This window comes from Arachis duranensis, chromosome 10, assembly GCF_000817695.3.
Source record: "Arachis duranensis cultivar V14167 chromosome 10, aradu.V14167.gnm2.J7QH, whole genome shotgun sequence".
Classification (NCBI taxonomy): domain Eukaryota; kingdom Viridiplantae; phylum Streptophyta; class Magnoliopsida; order Fabales; family Fabaceae; genus Arachis; species Arachis duranensis.
Window position 1 is genome coordinate 99,716,650 of NC_029781.3, and position 12,770 is coordinate 99,729,419.

Genomic DNA, 12,770 nt, shown 5'->3' on the forward strand with positions numbered 1-12,770 from the left:
ATTCCAATTATGTTTACTTCCTAAATTATAAATTTTAGTTTCTTAACATTCTTCACTCATAATTAATTGTCTCAATTGCAATGTCAGACAAACTTAAACTGATACTGCTGGTTAAAATACCAATATGCGTTTTTATATATTTTTTCGAAATATATTACATGTTCCACTCAAAAAAATTCTTCGAATCCAATTATTATCATTAAAATTTCAAATTCCTAGGTTTTAATTTTTTACCATGACTGGGCGCGTTTTAACTATTTTAATTTAATGATTAATTATCTAATTAATCCTTTTATAAATTTTTCGGATTTTACACTAAACTAGCTTTTTGTTTATTGTTGGTTATTGTTATGTTGGTAATTGTGATTGTTGTTTGTGTAGCATGAAAATAATAAAAACCATTTGGATATTGTGTAATAGAAAAGCATAAATGTGGTGGTTGTGATTATTGTACCCTATGAACAAATGAATAGAAATGATAACACAATATTTTATTTTGTCATTGTTGTTGCTATGAAGGTAAAGAACAATAATAAAATTTTAAACATTTAATTATAACATTCAGCTTATGTTAATTATTTTTAAATTTGTCTGTGTCAAATTAAACACTATCAAAAAACAATATAAAGTATTTAACTCAAACCAAAACACATACATCCTGATACATGAAACTCAAAAACTATAAAGTTCAATGTTTAAAACCAAAATATCTCAATGAAAAAATTTAAATTTTCAATTCTTGAATTTTCTTGGTGGTTTGAACTCCAAGGTTGGTACAAATCACAGAACGCTACGCAACCTTGAAACTATAGCTGCAGATGCACCAACCATTGGATCAATACGAGCAGTTGTTGGTGGTGGAGTATTTGAAACTAGAATAATGAGTAGTGGAGGAGCATTTGAAATATTTGGTGGAGGAGCACTGGTGGCTGGTAGAGGAATTGAAGCTTATACAGTTGGTGATGGTGAAATAGTTGAAGGATAATGTTGTCTTCATTTTTGTGGGAGCTTTACTGGTCTTACCTGGGGTTGCACAACAGCTGTTGTAACTTGTAAGACAATATTTAATTAGATGAAAAAAAATATATAAAGTAACAAGAAAAAAGAATAATAATTAAATTAGGCACTAATATTGGAGTACATTTGGAAATTAGGTTGAATTGGTGGTTGGAAGTGGTACTTGAATATGATTCATAACTTGGTTGCATAGAGCAGGGGTAGCAGCCATAGAAATTGGGTTCATAATAGTAGAGGTTGGCTGTTGGGTGGGTTTTAAAATTTCAGTAGTTTTAGGTTGGTTGATACATGAGTTTGGAACTAGGTTAGGAGGAATGGGCCTAGAGTTTGGTCATGTTCTTAGTAAAACTGATTGGGTAGGGACTTCAACCACCACCTCCTTATTTTTTTGGATGGTAGTTCTTCCAAATACGTTGGAATAGATACTCCATGCTCATAGTACACATGCACTTTTCTGTGGTTTCTTTCAGCATAGAAGCACATCTCCAAGAGCTCAGCATAAGAATTTAGTTCCCTTAGACCAGTCTCTAAAGGCCTGTTTGGAACCAACCACCAACAGTGTTCTACCTTATCACATCCAAGCTCTTTGTAGTACTCCCTAATGAAAAACACATCTAACCGATCTAGGTCAAGTTTCGAAATCTCTAAAATATAGTTCCTGATGTATGAGACGACACCGTTTTCACTCGTCACAAAGGATCTCTATGGAGACACACAATAGTAATGAGAGTCATCTGCAAACAACAAATGATCATCAAAATTACCATCAATAAGGAAGGCACAATAAATCTAAACCCTAACCCACCATGAAAACACATAAATTACGTACATAAACTACATACATACTTCTATTTTTAGCACATTCCAACCATAACTATTATCATCACGGACAAAAACAAACAATAAAAACGAAACAACAACATACGAATAAAATCTGAACAAAAATATCCAGAAAAAATAGAACATTACAAAAGGGATGAACGAATGAATATCGACTTAACAATATAGAAAAAAGCCATGATCAAGAAAAACATAGGAGTAGACAGTGGTTATTTTGTTTCTCCTCTTTATTTTAGTTACTTCTAACAATCAAAATACTTTTCGTCAGACCACTACGTGTGCAATAGAGATGAGACAATTACAATGCAGTTGCTTTCTTTGAGAGAGAATGTCTTAAAAAATTCTTCTCAAAGTGGCGCATTGAAGAAAATAACGAGAAGAAGAAGAGACGACGCTAGATTGAGAGAAGAATAGTCATTAAACATGTTAAATCTCCTCTATATATATTAAATGACGACGTTTCTATTCTATTTGGATGCCAAATAAAAAACGACGTCGTTTTGGAAGTCTAGCATAGTTTCTGTTAATCCAAATCATCTTTCTATTGGAAAATACTTCAGAGACAATTATAAGTCATTTTTGTTAAATTCAGTGATAATATCGAGATCACAGTAAATTTAGAGACGACTTTAAAATTCGTTCGTAAGTTGAGAGACTACTTTAAATATTAAATAAAAAAAATGTAAAATGCGTTAACAACAAGCGATGCATATGCACGTGAGCGCAATTATTTAGTAACTGGCCGGCATGGGCCAATCAATCCATATACACAATGTGGGACCCATTGGCCAGCTCCCTTCACTGACCTTTTTTTGCCTTTTTCCTCCATTTAGAATCCGTAAATAAATTGAGACGTTAACAAAATAACAATAAGAAATAACTTAATATTTACTATATTATTTTTCGGAGGTTTAAAAAAAAAGGCTCCATTTTAAATATTCCATTTCCATATTCATTTTATCTTCAAGTCACAGTGTGTGCCTCTCTTCTTAGTTCTTACTACCTCACCGACTCTGTTACCATCTTCCGGTGAATTGATCTCGGGAAAAAGAAAGGTAAGCAAAATCTCTGATCCCACTTGTTTCTGTTTCTCCATTTCGATCTGCACAGTGAACGAGCTTAATTCTCCTTTCTGAGTTTCCAAATCGAATATCGAATCTTATGTGTTGTTTTTGAGTTTGATGTGAAGTTTCACATTGTTCATGATTATTATTTTTTTCTTGATTACATGTTGTAAAATTCTACTTGATCGGTATTTTTTTAATAATTAAAAGGCATTGCTTATAATTTTTGCTTTTGTTATGGCCCAACCAGTGTTAATTGTGTGAATGTGGGGTTGGAGATTTGGATTAACTATTATTGAAATCACATTGCAAAGTTACTCTCGTGGCTTGCTATTTTCTGTGTTATTGGTTTCTGATTCACAAAAGGAAATATAAAAAATTACTGGCTACTGGTTTATTTAGCTTTGATTTGTTCATGGGATCACTTGCTTTTAGATTTTTTTAATTCCATTTGATACCTTTTATCATTGATTGCATGTACCTTGAGTGTGATGTGGTTTACAGGCTCTGAAATTGTTTCGTTTTCTTTAGATCTGTATTGTGAACAGTGTCTAAAGATAGTAGCAAAAGAGATGAAATTTTGATAGATTTCTTTACATAATTAAAGTATATTTCCAGAAATTGCTCATAAGATTCATGCATAAGAAATGGTAATTGGAGAGGAACTTCTGTGGGTTATGTTCTAGTTAACTGAGTGAAAAGCTTTTAAACTTTTATGGTGGCCTCTATAAATATGAATAAGAACTTGCTGGCCCGCAAAAGATTCCATTGTCGGTGTTAGCTATATATGATTGATGTTCTTCATATTTTTCTTATGTTAAAACAGTTATCTGCACGCACTAAGAGGTAATCAACTTATTTATTGGACTGCGTACACATTCTAATGGTTTGATTATCATATCCGTTGTTTATTATTGGTGGTTTCTGTTATCCAATTTGCTTTGAAGTTATCTTCTTGTCATTCCACTAAAGCTACATGCAATGCTGCAATGTAGGTTTAGCCGCACAAGTTCTAACTGACAGATAATGGGTCGTGGTGTCAGCGCCGGTGGAGGTCAGAGTTCTTTGGGCTATCTCTTTGGCACTAATGAACCTGCCAACAATGCCCCAGCTCCAGCTGCAGCCAATGCCCCGGCTGTAAACAATGCCCCAGCTGCACCAGCTGCACCAGCTGCAAGCCGTGAACGTCAGCCTGCAGATGGTGGTCATACCGAAAATGCTACTGTTACATCACCAGTTGATAAGCAAATTCCAGCTGGAATTCCTGGGAATCTCAAAAACAATTACCATCGTGCTGATGGACAAAACTGTGGCAACTTCCTCACGGTATTAACCCATGTTAACATCTCTTGTTGTCGATGTGGTCATTTGATTTGTACTGCATACTTGCGCTCCTTGTTGTTTATGCTCTCAATATTGTTGCTATATCCTTTAGCCTTTTCTAGTATTTCAAAGGCCAAGAGGAGGGTGTTTCACTTCCAACTGCTGTAGATTTTTCTTAAAATTATGCTGTTTCGTTAATCCTAATTATGGGATTTCGATTGACAGATATCTCATCATGCAATTCTGAATTATCCATATTAAGGATTGGCATTTCTTGCCCTCTATCCTTGACCATCTTTAGCTTTATATGTATTGTGTTTCCTTTATTTTATTTTTAACTTTCTTTCTCATAGCCGACCCCACCTCATAAGATAAGGCATTGTTTTAACTTTCTTTCTCAGTACATGAGCTTGAGTTGTATCTTACACTTTGTGGCACATGATAAAGAAGTTTTCTGATAGTGATATATCTTCGTACTAGCAATTTCATATGGTGCTTTTCTTGATATTATATCATTTCCATAAAATTTTATGGTATTTCACTGAATTATTTGTGTATGATGCTGATCTGCTGACCTCAAACACACTTTATAACTTAATGTGTTTTAAGATCTCAGCCAATGTGTTTCAAGGTGCATTTGCAATTATAGTTTTCACTATTACTGACATATTAGTAGTAGCTTTTGCACCATACAGCAATTCTTCCTGCCTTGTTGTGTCCCTAATTCCTTCCTCATTTTTATGCAATAAGTTATATATGAGAAAGCTGATCTCATACACCATATAAGTTTCACATTCCATCTAATGGTGGAGGTCAGCTCAGTGAATTTGGCCAAAATGAGTAATATTACATCTCATTTTATTATCTTTAGGAGTGAAGATTGATAATTTCCATACTAGTTACATTGTCTTCCTTGGTTATAAGCTTTGTTCGATATGCTGAGTTATCATCTATTGTTGATCATGGATTCCTTTGGTTGCAGGATCGACCATCTACCAAGGTTCATGCGGCTCCAGGTGGAGGGTCTTCCTTGAATTACCTCTTTGGTGGTCCTCCTCCTGAGAACAAGTAATTCATCACTGTGAAGAATGCTTTTCATTCAAGAGTTAAGTCCTTCATATGTGACTTACCCTTTTGTGAAATAGATAGTATTTCCCTGTGTTTAGACTCATGAGTTGTTTCTTGTGCAACAATAAACCCATTTCCTTGACAATGTTGGAGTGGCCAATGGCCCAAACTATGGTGATTCATAGGTTTATTGTGATGTGCAATTATGTGTGTGTCATTTAATGTAAAATACTCTGCTTATGAGCAAATAGTATCCCCCTAATTGTTGTCCTACCTCTATAACTTCATCTTTATTTGGCTATCTTAAAGTTTCATCGCAATTATTGCAATCAATCCTTGTGTCTTGCTGATATAGTGAAATTGCTATGCAAAGCAGCAATGAGGGGAAATATAATTTTTTTGGGTTAAGAGTAGGTCCCCCTCCTTTTTGGTTTTAAATTGTGTCAACTTTTTCCTATGTGATAATGGTAAATAAATTGAATAACCGTTATAGAGGAGGGTTGGATATCTCTTGTTCACAAGGATTAAGGATTATAATTAGTTGTTCTCTGCCCGCTTTAGACTTAAGAGTGTGTTTGATAATTGGACTCCTGAATTTAGTCTGAAAAATAATTATGATTTGAATCATATTTTCTTTTATTTAAAACTAAAAAAGTTTTCTTAAATTTTAGTCTTTTCTTTTTTTAAACCCAATCATTGTTCCCTTCCTACCAATTACAGAGACACCAACCCACAACTTTTTTCTCATCTATGGTAGCACTATGGGTGGCAAGCGGGAAAAGCCCGTCCGCCAAAAGCCTGCCCTTTGGTGGGCTGGCCTGTCCCGCCTTAGCTAATGAAGCGATATTAAAATCTTATTTTGTCATGGCCAAAAAAAAAAAATCTTATTTTGTCTCGCTTAACAACGGATTGGCGAGTCAAACCCGTCAAATTTTTTTTTTACTACTATTAAGTATTAAATAATATATATAATTTTACAACTATTTTAATAAATTTATAATTTTTAAAGACATAACAAAATTATAATTTTTAAATTTACAAATATTAAAGTTTTTATAATTATAAATATGTAATAAACATAATCATAAACTAAGTTTTTTGAAACAAAATAATAAAATCAACATTGTCTAAAGTAAAATAAATATTGTCCAAAACATATAATTAAACATCTACAAATTTAGAACATAATCAATTAAATGTAAAACATAATTTAAAACACTAAATTAGAACATTTTCAAAAAAATCCTGAGCTCGGTGGAAAAGTCCGCTCCGTTCCACCAAAACTCACGGTTTAAGCAATGCGATTAGGCAGGCTTTTGATGTGTGGTTGTCTCAATTTTTTAACCTGGCCCATTTTTTTGACAAATTTTGCGAATTGATCTGATAGATTTATGTCCGTTTGCCACCCTTAAGTAAAACTGCACTCAATCAAAGCAACTCGAAATTGGTAAAGAAAAAAAAAGTAGATTAAAAAAAATCACAATGGTCCACATTTTCATCTTTCCCTTTCACTCCCTCAGCCTCATACTCCTCCGAGGAAAATAATTAAATTCCATTCCATGGGTGTTGTGCACTAGTGAGAGCAAAAGGTTGTAATTTGTTCTTTTACACTTCTACCATTTTTGGTTAATCCATGTCATATTGAATTATTGACTAACCTCACCATAGTATCTGAGTATTCTACCGATGATTAGCTCCCAGAATTACTATTACCATTAATATTCAGGGTCTTTTATGTATTTTACTTTGAAGAAGTTCTTATTTGAGTTCAATTTATATTAATTTTAAAGGTAGATTAATACACACTTAATTATAAGTAAGAGCTTAGTCATCAGGATAAATACTTATATTTTTATAAAAAAATATTTTTTGTCTAAATTTGGAGTTTAATTTTGATACTTCAAGCAAATTTATATATTTATTACTAGGTATTTATTATTATTACTAGATATATACCTAAATTAACAATTATATTATATGTATATTAAAATTGGTGTTTGCTACGGTATCATCATAAATTCATATGTATCGATACAATTAAAATGTGGACAAATTAAAACACGACACGTGGATTATAATTTTCACGTCAATAATTAATTTTTTTTAAATATATATTATATCAATTATTTTACTAAATTATCCTTATACTTTAATAAAATTAAAAAATATTTTTTATTTAATATTAAAAAAAGACTAAAATACCCTTTTTTATATTAAAAAAATTAATTTAAAAATCAAAATGAAAATACATCTCATTATTCATATACATTAAAAAATTACTTCATTGATCATAAACCCTAATCTAATCTCTCTCACCCCTGTTTATACAAAAAAAACACATCTGAACAATTTTTTTCATCATTGAATATCAATCTACCAATAAAATACAACCTCGTCCCTAATTTCTACCCGGACAGCAGCCTATCCTCACCCTCTCTCTTCATCGTAGCCGCGCTCTCTCTCCGTCGTTCTTCACGCAAGCAGCCGCCTTGTCATTCCCCATGCATCAACAGCTCATCAAATCGTCCTTCACGTAGCAGCAACCCCGTATTACTCTCTAGCATCGTGCCTTCCTCCACTCCTCCCTGCAATTGCCACTCTCTGTCTTCCGTTTGCAGCTGTTCAGCCCTGCCGTTTCCGTCGTCTAGCCCCACAGTTTTCGTCGACACAGTCCCCTGCATCTAGAATGGAGCCTCAGGTTTTAGTTCCAGCGTTTTCTGTTCTAACTTTTGGTTTTTTTATTTTTTGATCATTTGTTGTTTTTATAATTTTAATTATTTGTGGTTATGTTCACTATTCCAGTGTTCTCTCATGTAACTTTTGCGGTTGCTATTTCTTGATTATGTAATTTTAATTTGTGGTTTGGTATTTAATTTGTGCTTGTTCTAATTTTAGTGTTGTTGTAATTTTAATTTATGCTATTCTAATTTTAGTTTTAACATAGATGGTGATACACAGTTGAACCAATGGGATGATGAAGATATGGTTTCAGGCTCCAGCAGCAAGCAAAGTTACAATTTTCAAGCTTCCAATGTTAATCCTAAGAGAGAAAAGTACCTCAGATACCGGACCAGACTGAATGCTGCAGAGTATGCTTGTTTTAGCTGTGTAATTTAGTTTTTATATATGTTTCAAAAATGCCAACCTATCCTAGATTCAAATCTTATGTTTTCTTGGCTTCTTTCATGCGGTTTTAATGCATGTAATGTGAAATATACCTTCATCCTTTGGTAAAGAATTAGGAAGTACATACTGAGATTTGGTAACCATATCTAAGTTATCTTCATTCAATCCAAAGTTCATCAGAAGAGGTGCTCTGTAATTTTAGCTTCAGGTTGGTATAGTTACTCCTTTCCTCCATACAATTTACTTTTCCTATTTTTGTTGGGAGAAAGAAAAAGAGAATGATGATAACTTGATTTGAGAAGGGATTAGTTATATGTAGGTCAAGAAAAGGTGGTTTTTCTATCTTTCTTATTTTTTAATGTATATGCTAAACTAAATGTACTATAAATATCAACTTAATTTTGGTTCTTTAACTGTAAATTTAAACAAAAAGATGTAACATTTCTAATGCATTCAAGTTTATTACATGAATTTATAAAGACCTCTGTAATATCGTTATTCATTAATAAAATCTGTTATCAAACACAATCTTGATAAAGTGTCTCCTTGTTGAAGAAAATATTAGGTCGGGGCTTTGAGTGTTTGATCGCTTGTAGATTCTGCTGGAAATGTCAAGCTTACTAGCTCCTCTTTTGAATATTATGTGATTTGTTGAACTACACGTCTAGTCTAATAATTGATTTTTTTTGTTCAAATATTTCATGAAGATGATCGTACTTTTACTAAATTAATAATTTAAGTTTTACAATTTTGTGATCATAGTCGAATAATATGCACTTCGGTATGGATTAATTTGATGTAATTGACCCCAATTTTCATTACTATATTGTTATTAGGATGATATTTCTTTTTCTTTTAGGGTTGATTATGCAGTCACTATAAATCTGCAGTTGGGGAGTGGTTCAATGGTGGATTGGGCTGAAATTTTGATAGCAAGTTCTGGATGTAATTTTTCGTTCCAAATGATTAGAGGATTAAGATAAGATTTGGAGGGTGAGATATGGCTTGCGTGCGCAAAGTAATTTTGTAAATTTTTTATGTTTTTCAGAATTACAAGCTTATAACACATAACATTCTTTCGAGTTATCAGCCTTCACCCAGCCTGATGATTCCTCAGAAGATTGAACCTCTTCCATTGCTCTTGACCATTACAGAATCAAGCCTTTCTTGCAAGCATGTAAGCTCTCTTGCCAGAGATTTTCTTGTTTCCCTGAAACTTGGATGCAAGCCCTGGTATATAACATTGATCAAGGACAAGGAAGCTAACTAAGACTCTAAATAATCCTCCTAATGCATATGTATCTAATCATTTACAAATCACAATTATCGCACGTGATTGTAATGTAAAGCCATTGATAAAAAGAATAGTGAAACAAATACATACTTGATGCAACATTTTATTACCAAATCAAGGTATATTGAAAAGAAATTGCTGATTTGATATTAAGTAAACAGCATCAGTAACACATACTTGAATAGTATCAAACTTCCGCAGGAGCCTCATTATATTCTCTCCAAGTGCGATCCTCTATTTCTCATCATTTTGTAGATCAGAAGAGTGCTCAAACGCTTGAAATAGAAGCTTTGATATCAGTCAACTCCTTACTGACTTCTTTGCTACAATACAGAGAATGAGAGACACTATAATAGCATAATAACAACTAACCTATTGCTAACTACCATTTTCATTCTCTTCACTAAAAAAGGCATCACTGAATTCTTTGCTGCCGGTTCAAGAGTAAGACAGGCTGTTTCCGCCTGAATATGTGACATATATTGATCCCATTCTCATGAGTTTAGCATGTCAGTTAGTTAGTTAGAGGAAAGATATCTTGTTTGTAATTCAATTTCAAACAAATCCAATGTAACATCCATCCTAAGGTGTAATGCAAGTTTATGATTACCTTGATTTACATGCACTTCATCACAAAATGATGCTATGTCTTTTCCACTAATTAATGAAACTAATAATGCAGCAGCATTTACTAATATACCTTTAAAATTAAATAATTTTATTTTATAGTACTCATTTGTATTCTAGTATTTTTGTGTGCATCACACATTTTAAATCTAGTATATTGTATATTAAAGCAAAGTTACCGCAGCACATAAAACATCACTCAGAGGATCCTTCAGACCAGAAGCGGAGAAAGAAGAAGTAATTAATGAAAAATTGCAAAGAAGAATTCACGTAGTGATGCTTCAGTGGTGCGCCTTTGACCATTTAATACCATTTTTCCAACTTCCCATAGCAAATTCTGGTGTTCATGTATGTCTTCTTCATATCAACATCAAGAAACATTCAAAGGCTATCCATCCCTAATCACTCAACTTTGCCTCCTTTTAATTTGTTAGACTTGGTTGAACTGCCATTGCCATTGCCATCGTCATCAAATATTTGCCAAGCTGTTATATCATGCATAAATAAATACATATTTTTGTTCCAAAAAATACACATAATCTTTTAATCAAAATGCACACTTTTTAATTTACATACACAAATCCAAATGCATTATTAGTTAATTGTTGTGTTCATTTAGTAGAGATGACAGCCAAATGCCTTAGAGAAGTAATGATGTTGGAAGAAGAAGAGCTCAGAATTAAGACAAGACAATGAAGCTGTTGAAGTTGTTTGATATTTGAAGCTTCACTATGATTGCATGGCTGCATTTGTCACTGGAGTATGAAAATTGATAAATTGTTTGGAAACAGCAGCAGTCACTGATGTAATTGTCAGGTTAACCTGTTTACATTACACCCTTTGAGTACGGCCTTTCACCAAACCTTGCATTATATATCATTACTATTTTGATTTGATGCATTTGAGAGAGCTTTACTCATGGATGTTGTCATTAAGTGTGATACTATGCCAGCAATGATAATCAAAGCCGAAATCAATATGGTTATACTCATCATATACTAATCAGTATTTCTCTGTCAAATTCCTCTACTTGCCTCAATACAAACATTTTCATCAAGTATTTACCGTAAAGTGATGTTTGTTAGAAATAATTTTCAAAGGAAAAAATTAAAGAAAAGAAAAACTAGACCTTAAATCCTTAATTAATTAGGATTAGGAAAGTTAACATTGCAACATCGGTATCATTATTTTATTATGAATATGAACCATAAACGCGCTCATGAAACTAATCCCTTCTTAAATCAAGTTATCATAATTCTCTTTTTCTTTCTCCCAACAAAAATAGGAAAAGTAAATTGTATGGAGGAAAGGAGTAACTATACCAACCTGAAGCTAAAATTACAGAGCACCTCTTCTGATGAACTTTGGATTGAATGAAGATAACTTAGATATGGTTACCAAATCTCAGTATGTACTTCCTAATTCTTTACCAAAGGATGAAGGTATATTTCACATTACATGCATTAAAACCGCATGAAAGAAGCCAAGAAAACATAAGGTTTGAATCTAGGATAGGTTGGCATTTTTGAAACATATATAAAAACTAAATTACACAGCTAAAACAAGCATACTCTGCAGCATTCAGTCTGGTCCGGTATCTGAGGTACTTTTCTCTCTTAGGATTAACATTGGAAGCTTGAAAATTGTAACTATGCTTGCTGTTGGAGCCTGAAACCATATCTTCATCATCCCATTGGTTCAACTGTGTATCACCATCTATGTTAAAACTAAAATTAGAATAGCATAAATTAAAATTACAACAACACTAAAATTAGAACAAGCACAAATTAAATACCAAACCACAAATTAAAATTACATAATCAAGAAATAGCAACCGCAAAAGTTACATGAGAGAACACTGGAATAGTGAACATAACCACAAATAATTAAAATTATAAAAACAACAAATGATCAAAAAATAAAAAAACCAAAAGTTAGAACAGAGAACGCTGGAACTGAACTGCGAATTACCTGAGGCTCCATTCTAGATACAGGAGACTGTGTCGACGAAAACTGTGGGGCTAGACGACGGAAACGGCAGGGCTGAACAGCTGCAAACGGAAGACAGAGAGTGGCAATTGCAGGGAGGAGTGGAGGAAGGCACGATGCTAGAGAGTAACACGGGGTTGCTGCTACGTGGAGGACGATTTGATGAGCTGTTGATGCATGGGGAACGACAAGGCGGCTGCTTGCGTGAAGAACGACAGAGAGAGAGCGCGGCTACGATGAAGAGAGAGGGTGAGGATAGGCTGCTGCTGTCCGGTAGAAATTAAGGATGAGGTTGTATTTTATTGGTAGATTGATATTCAATGATGAAAAAAAGAATGTTCAGATGTGCTTTTTTTTGTATGAATAGGGATGAGAGAGATTAAATTAGGGTTTATGATCAATGAAATAATTTTTTAATGTAT

At 33.2% G+C, this 12,770-nt stretch overlaps 1 protein-coding gene and 2 long non-coding RNA genes across 4 annotated transcripts; 2 read left to right on the forward strand and 1 right to left on the reverse strand.

Annotated features, from left to right (window-relative positions):
- The first annotated feature begins 2,733 nt into the window (after window positions 1-2,733).
- Window positions 2,734-5,585, forward strand: LOC107471343 (protein SPIRAL1-like 1). 2 transcript variants are annotated; one of them, XM_021132523.2, is made up of 4 exons: window positions 2,772-2,912; window positions 3,748-3,767; window positions 3,917-4,247; window positions 5,227-5,585. In XM_021132523.2, exons 3-4 carry the CDS (start codon window positions 3,948-3,950, stop codon window positions 5,314-5,316), a joined length of 390 nt encoding a protein of 129 aa, XP_020988182.1. In that variant the 5' UTR covers window positions 2,772-2,912; window positions 3,748-3,767; window positions 3,917-3,947; the 3' UTR covers window positions 5,317-5,585. The 2 variants fall into 2 exon arrangements, with proteins under 2 accessions (XP_015946273.1, XP_020988182.1); XM_016090787.3 differs by lacking the exon at window positions 3,748-3,767 and having other exon boundaries at window positions 2,734-2,912.
- Window positions 5,586-7,687: 2,102 nt separating this feature from the next.
- On the forward strand, window positions 7,688-9,979 carry LOC127742458 (uncharacterized). The gene is made up of 2 exons (XR_008003731.1): window positions 7,688-8,010; window positions 8,257-9,979. It is a non-coding gene; the product is annotated as an uncharacterized LOC127742458 (long non-coding RNA).
- A 490-nt stretch (window positions 9,980-10,469) lies between these two features.
- LOC107471345 (uncharacterized) lies at window positions 10,470-12,719 on the reverse strand. Its single transcript, XR_001588598.3, has 3 exons — window positions 12,331-12,719; window positions 11,686-12,075; window positions 10,470-10,844 (listed from the first exon to the last, which is right to left on the reverse strand). It is a non-coding gene; the product is annotated as an uncharacterized LOC107471345 (long non-coding RNA).
- Between the last annotated feature and the right edge of the window lie 51 nt (window positions 12,720-12,770).

Excerpts from the sequence above, each read along its gene's own strand:
- LOC107471343 (XM_016090787.3), top strand. The coding sequence starts at position 3,948 with ATGGGTCGTGGTGTCAGCGCCGGTGGAGGTCAGAGTTCTTTGGGCTAT. Across the intron at positions 4,248-5,226 it reads ACTGTGGCAACTTCCTCACG|GATCGACCATCTACCAAGGT; the intron begins GTATTAACCCAT and ends CTTTGGTTGCAG.